Source organism: Thrips palmi, unplaced genomic scaffold (genome assembly GCF_012932325.1).
Source record: "Thrips palmi isolate BJ-2018 unplaced genomic scaffold, TpBJ-2018v1 HiC_scaffold_5, whole genome shotgun sequence".
Lineage (NCBI taxonomy): Eukaryota > Metazoa > Arthropoda > Insecta > Thysanoptera > Thripidae > Thrips > Thrips palmi.
Window position 1 is genome coordinate 3,279,461 of NW_023144632.1, and position 7,030 is coordinate 3,286,490.

At 49.8% G+C, this 7,030-nt stretch overlaps 1 protein-coding gene across 1 annotated transcript; it reads left to right on the forward strand.

Moving 5' to 3' along the window:
* Positions 1 to 2,493: 2,493 nt before the first annotated feature.
* Positions 2,494 to 3,517, forward strand: LOC117651420. The gene is made up of 2 exons (XM_034395464.1): positions 2,494 to 2,575; positions 3,170 to 3,517. The coding sequence occupies exons 1-2, from the start codon at positions 2,495 to 2,497 to the stop codon at positions 3,464 to 3,466; spliced, it is 378 nt and encodes a 125-aa protein (XP_034251355.1). The 5' UTR covers position 2,494; the 3' UTR covers positions 3,467 to 3,517.
* The last annotated feature ends 3,513 nt before the right edge of the window (positions 3,518 to 7,030 follow it).

The window sequence follows — 7,030 nt, forward strand, 5'->3', positions numbered from 1 at the left end:
GTTGGCGATTACAGGTTTATGATAGCGAGTTACGGCAAAGCGACCTATTATCCTTGTTTTGAACCTACCATACTCCTGTGGAAGTATTTCCACCGTTGCAGTTTTGTTTAATATCAATTTCGAAGCCGAATAGGGTTGGCGCTTGGTTCGGTTCAGGCACAAAACACGCTTAGAGCCGCGAAATACAAATGCCGGTAGCAAGTGACGCAATTTGCGGACAAAAATTTTCTTCCACTTTACGAACGAACCAATCGACTCAAGGTTTCGGGACCTAAGTTAAAATGTAGATTAGAGTGTCCACTCTCGAAAACACACAAAACTTTGGGTGTTTTAACGGCGTTATAAGGAATTAGACTTCACATTGTGTTTCAATCGGGGATTCGGACACCGACAAAACGGCCATTTTTGTACCTTTCCGGCGCTTTATGTGGTACAAGAAGTCAAAAATTTTGACTGAAAACATGTACATGCCTTTCTCTGAAGGTGTTTTGTTGTTATATAAGGGGTATTTGCTGATAGGAAGTCCGTGCAAGTGGTAATTGAGCTAAACATCTTTGATTTTAAAATTTCCACATTTTGACGAACCAACCCAAATATCTCCTGCTTGATGTATCCTTTCTGCAATGACCCTTTGGGCGACTGGCCAACTCGCTTGAAAGCTTCTTTTACACTGCGAATCCGATGGCAATAAAGTTTGATAAAGCCTCAAACTTGGCCAGCCCCGATCTGAAATTTTCATCTGCTTGCCAATATTTGGCGCTCTGGCCTGCTGCAATGCAATATTTCGCAAGCTCAGGAGCATTCTATAGGGCCAGGCTTGTCCTCATCATAGTTCGGTTCAAGTTAAAATAGGTATAAAACGACTATTCGGTATACTGATACCACTGCACTCTTTTCGAGTGCAGGGGGAAATAAACCAGACTACACACGAGCAGGAGACGAAGGACAACAGTTGACAGTGACGTGGCACCAATGATGGCAACCCGGTCCGCACGGCGCGAACGTTTAAGTTACGCTTAAACGGCTCCCGAATTTCGTGGCAAGTGAACTTGTCGCCGGATTTGAAGTGTGTTGCATTTGCACGTTAACAACTCGTTAAATTAAGAAAGCGAGGTTAGTGAAAACACTGGCGAAACAAAGGCATTAAAATTATGCCCTTTAAGAGCGTAAATGATTTACGCCCCTGGAGCGACGTAAATCGTTAATGCCTTTTGGAAGGGTATAAAAATTTTGCTTAAAATTCCAATACCATTTACGCCCTTCCCAAGGGCATAAACGATTCATGCCCCGGGCGTAATAGAGTATTTATGCCCTAAAGGGCGTAAATTTTATGCCTTTGTTTTACCAGCGATGTTTTCTTTTAACACAATGAACACTCTAGAAGACTTTGGTTCGTCGTTTGGTAACCGTTCCTCCGGATTTTTTGGGATTTAGATTTTGATGTTATGTCCATGCTCCAGTGACCAGTGGGGAATAAATGGCAGGCCATAACTCTCGGCATTTCCTCCTGCTGGTTCATTATGCAAACTCGAGTGCTCAGTACACTCCAGCGCGTTTGGTATACTCATGAGTACACCCCAACGAAAGTGCGCTCAGATTTAAAAGCTCTAACGAGTGTGCTCAGATCAGTTCACGCCTTATAACGCCTTCCAATGCAGCTGAGTACACTCTCGTGGGAGTGTACCCGTGAGTACACGCCAAAGAGATTGTACTCGTGAGTACACGCTAAAGGGATTGCACTCGTACGGCAAAAGAGAGTGTACTCGTGAGTAAACGCTACCATTTAGAGTGTGTCGTAGTGCAGTGTCCATCATACAATTCATTCTTACCCCCGACCTGTTTCGTCATTCATTTTGCGATACTTTTACTACAATTTTTTGCGATAAAACCGAGTTTGCGATTCCCACGATTTATCACACTCTGGAGTGCAATAATTTAGTTATTGCAATTTTTCTGCAATAACTACCTCTTAATTTTTGCGATAGGAGAGCGTTTTCACCTATATACACTAAATTAATTTGGTGTTTTTTGTGCACAAGCTTTCCACAAAATCGCAGTTTGAATTACAGTGAAGGCGTGGCACCTATATACACTAAATTAATTTGGTGTTTTTGTGCACAAGCTTTCCACAAATTGCGCACGGATTTCAAAATGCATGAATTTGTCCGTGACTAAGTACGAAAGTGTGTGTTGTGGCGTACCAATTCGTGCGTTTCTATCGCACGCTCAATTCTTGCCAAAGGTATGCCCAGAAAAATGCAAAAACTACGTAGTAATTCAGTGTGCAGTGCTGAACGTGACGAGCCTACATAAGTCACGTGCGGGATGATATTTCGCATCATTATTTCGGGAAGCCCCATACCTTAATTTTACGACGACGGGGAAGAGCGGCGGTACCGGTCACGAATTTCGTGGCATCTTCCCTGCCTCGGTGCGATTTCGACGGCTATAAGAAGCTCGGCCCGTCGAGGACCAGGACAAGAATCACCTCACCATGAAGTTCGCCACCTTCCTCCTGTCCGCCTTTGTGGGCCTTGCGCTTCTCACGCAGCAGTCCATGGGCGACACCGTTTACGTACGTCGAGTAGTTCCTATCTCCTAGCACTCTAAAATATTCAAGTCTCGTGGTGAATATTCTCCACATTATGGACGGTTAAAACCTTACGATGCATTGTGAGCATCTGCCAGGCATACACTCTCAGCACGTTACTGACTTTTTCCTCATTAATAACGTATTCGTATTAGCAACAATAATATTATTGTTGCTAATACGAATACGTTATTAATGAGGAAAAAGTTCGTATATATATACTAATAATTGTAAGCATGAAAAATTTCATTTGTAAAATCATGTACAAAACCAAATTGTCAGTACATTATTTAAAATTTCGTAAGTAGTTCTTTTAAAAAGAAAAAGTACATATTATAGTCGCACAAATTACTTGCATAAGTACTGAGAAAATGAGCAAAAAGTCAATAACGTGCTGAGCGTGAAAAAATTTTGAGTTTTTCATACCACGAAATAGTTAATTAGAATAATTTTCTTCGTCAGCTTAAGAAAAGCTTATTATCTTTGTAAGGCCTGGAGTTGTATGAAAGGTTATTGCAGCGTGTGGAGGTGCAGCTGACTCAATAACTTAAAAATCGTTGCGTCGTTTCCGGGTTACAGGAGACGTTTATCGCGACGCACGGCTGGCGGTTCGGCCACTACGTCGGGGCGTGCACCCTTGAGGCTTACAACAAGTACCCCGGCTTCGGCGCCTCCGCCTGGGCCGGCATCTGCACCTGCCACACGCAGTCCGTGACGACCTCGGCGCCCTACGGCGTCAACCTGGGCCCCTACATGCGCAGCTTGATCACTTGCACCCTCATCAGCACGATCCCCGGCGTGGCCGTGATCGGGGCAGAGATGGTCCACTGCGTGGCCAACAAGGTCAACGCGTACGTGGGCTTGGGAGGCAAGTAGGCTAGTAGGGTAGACTTTGGGGCCGTCCTCCGAGCTACGATGCGAAATAAATATAAGTCTTCAGACGAAAAATAACACCGTTTCTCTTTTTACAACAAAGAGTGTCGTGCAATGGTGTTGTGCAATCGTGATATGGAGCCGTATCCCCTGCCCCTGCGTAACATGGAGCGTTTCCTTTGTGCCTTCGGTCGAAAGGCCACTTGAAAGGTCAAGTTTCTGATCCGATGGCACCACTTTGGGTCTGGACGAGTTCGCCAGTCCCAAACCCCCACAAACGCCAAATTTGGGAGGGTTTTGCACGTCTAGCAAACCCAGGTTCTTTTCAGATGTCGCTCCGGAGGGTTTTGGGCTGTTCGCAAGAGACCCACAAACCGAGTGTAGTTCAGTTCTGAGCGAGTCGCCGACCAAGTCTATTTCTATAGTTTTCGTTTCCTGGAGCTTCTCTCTTTTGAAACGTGATTCAAAGGATATTGAAAAAAAAATCCTGATAATTGAACGGTGAGAGTTGTGACCCAACTTTGGCAAGAAACATTTTTTCTGTCTTAGGGTGAGAATCAAAGTGATCGCCAAATTTTGGTCATAAATTTCTCTAACGTCCCCAAAACACATGGGGAAACGTGTTCGTCTTCAAAAACCATCAATATATTTCGTTACACTTCTGGAGGTCCTCTGTGTTGTTAGAGCGAATGGCGAGATTGAAAGAGTCTAGGAAACAGTAAAATGACACATTTGAGACACGGATTGTGTGTGTGTGTGTGTGTGTGAGAGAGAGAGAGAGTTTCTTTTCTAGTTTTTCAAAATGATTTATCAGGGGAATTTTTGTTCAATAGAAGCCAGCAGGGAATGAGTAATCTGTGTCACAAAAATGCAGCCGGGAGCGAGAGAGGGGAGAAAGAGAGAGAGAGAGAGAGAGAGAGAGAGAGAGAGAGAGAGAGAGAGAGCGTGTATGGGGGATGGTCCCCCCTCCGTCCAGCCCTGACCACCTCGTGATGAACCTTAGGGTGCCTCCCACCCCTCCTCCCGTCCGCGGGACCGTGTCGCCGTTTACTCCTCCTCCGTCGTTTCCATTTTCTCGCCGTTGTATCCTTTGCCCCTCCTCCCACGCCTCTTCGTCTGTGTATTGATTCCGTGTAATGCCCCTTCCCCGCCCCCTTCCTCCGCCCCCTGCCGCCTCGCCCCTCCCCGCGGGTGGGTGGCGTCGGGGGCGGGGAGGGTCGGTCAGCGCGGGGGAGTAGTAGGAGAGTGCGCTTGCCCGACCGCTGCCCGGGCCGAGCGTGGGCCGAGTCGGCCGGGCCGGCATGCCTCGTCGGGGCGAGGGGGCGTCTGTCTCTCTCGCACTCCTTCGCCACGCACCGCGAGTGCGACAGAGAGCGCTGCGCCCGGCAATCAGCTTAGCGGCCTGGCGCGGCGCGGATGCACTGGTGTGTCGGGTCGTGTCGGACGCACGCCTGAGTCGGCGCTCGGGCCGCGGGGCCGCGGGGCGGGATGCCTGAAACATGGATGAGCCGCGCCACTTAGAGCTGTTCACACTGTGAGAAATAACAGGAAAAGTAGCGATATACATCGGCAACTTTGGCCCGTCCCGTACATTAAGACACGTACGAATTTCGCCTATGTTTGACCCTGACGGGAATTAAACCTGAGTCTGGGGTTATAATAAATGTCGTTTTCGTCATCAGCACCCTCAAAAACATCAGAAACAATGCCAAAAATCGAATAAAAAGAATGTTCAAAAAATACCCCGCAGGGATTTGAACCCGGGTCCGAACTTCTCCGATTCGCTCGAAACTGGCACCATTGGTTTTTTCTCGTCACACCGATTCCAAAAATACCCCTACATGCCCTGCTAGCTGCATCCGTTGCCGAGATCCTCCTCGACCCCATGTAGACCATGATGCACCTGCAGCAGCGCCCCCGGGGCTCGGATCGGATTTGCTGCCACCGGGCGGTTCTTAGGGTCACCCAAGGAGGCTGCATACCAAATTTGGTCAAGATCGGACCACGGGAAGTCCTCGGACGGACGGACGAACGAACGAACGAACGAACGGACGCACAGCATGCATCATACTATATGCCCGTCCCTCCGTCATTTTTTTACAAAAAATAAACGGGACGGGCCAAAAAGTACGGAAAAAGTACGGAACATGTCTGGGAAATTATTTGCCTGGAACGTCCGTACTTGCCAACTACGGAACGTTCCGTACCTTTTTCCCGTACCCATTTACATGGGTTCGTATGGAGCAAGTACGGAACGTTCCGTACTTTTCTCCGCACCTCCGTACTATATTTTTCTGTACCATTTCCGTACAAAAGTACGGAATTTTTTACAGTGCACGGTGCACTGTCTCGCTTGCACTCATGGGGCATCGCATGGGCGAGAGAGAGAGAGAGAGAGAGAGAGAGAGGGACAGGGAAAAAGGGAGAAAAGGGGAAAGTGGGCGGGGGAATCAGTCTGCGTCACGCAGTGCACCTCACGGGGCGCGCAACAAGGCGGAAGTTGGAAGCGTGCCGATGCACTCTTAATTATGTCTTCCGAAGAAACTCCTCATTAAATGGAGGAACGGGCGTATGAAAAATGACGGGCGTCATTTTTATTCACACTACACAGGTTCATGGAAATCCAAGAAAATATTCATCGATGGAGAAATTTGGCTTGGTGTGATCGTGCCGAATTCACTGTTACATAGGTCAGCTCGAATTTCATTGTAAGCTATTTACAGTGTGCGTTCCTCCGACCGAGAGTAAAAATGTCTAAAAACTTACTTCGTTTAAGTTTTCACGCTCCGCCCCCGTAATATGGAACGTGAGCGTGGCGCCTTCTCTCATGGACCGAGTGCACTCGCGCGGCCAAACCTCAAAGCCCGGATGGAGCCTCGTCACTGCGGCCACGCCACACCACGACGCCTTTGCCGCGCCACGCCACGATGCCTTGCCACGCCACACCACCACGCCTTGCCGCGCCACGCCACACCACGACGCCTTGCCGTGCCACGCCACGATGCCTTGCCACGCCACACCACCACGCCTTGCCGCGCCACGCCACGATGCCTTGCCACGCCACACCACCACGCCTTGCCGCGCCACGCCACACCACCACGCCTTGCCGCGCCACGCCACGACGCCTTGCCACGCCACACCACGACGCCTTGCCACGCCACGATGCCTTGCCACGCCACACCACCACGCCTTGCCGCGCCACGCCACGATGCCTTGCCACGCCACACCACCACGCCTTGCCGCGCCACGTAACACACCACTCACGCTTGCCGCGCCACGCACACCACCCGCCTTGCCGCACCACGCCACACCACCACGCCTTGCCGCGCCACGCCACACCACCACGCCTTGCCGCACCACGCCACACCACCACGCCTTGCCTTGCCACGCCACACCACCACGCCTTGCCGCGCCACGCCACACCACCACGCCTTGCCGCACCACGCCACACCACCACGACTTGCCGCACCACGCCACGGCACACCACGACGCCACTGGTCCACCCTGGAAAAAGGGATCTATTTTCCAGGAGCCGCCTGAGAATTTCAGGGTACTGCTTTTGCCCGC

Bases quoted from the DNA above. Each gene is read 5' to 3' on its own strand.
- LOC117651420 (XM_034395464.1), top strand. From the start codon at position 2,495: ATGAAGTTCGCCACCTTCCTCCTGTCCGCCTTTGTGGGCCTTGCGCTT. The intron at 2,576-3,169 runs GTACGTCGAGTA...TCCGGGTTACAG, and splicing joins CCATGGGCGACACCGTTTAC to GAGACGTTTATCGCGACGCA.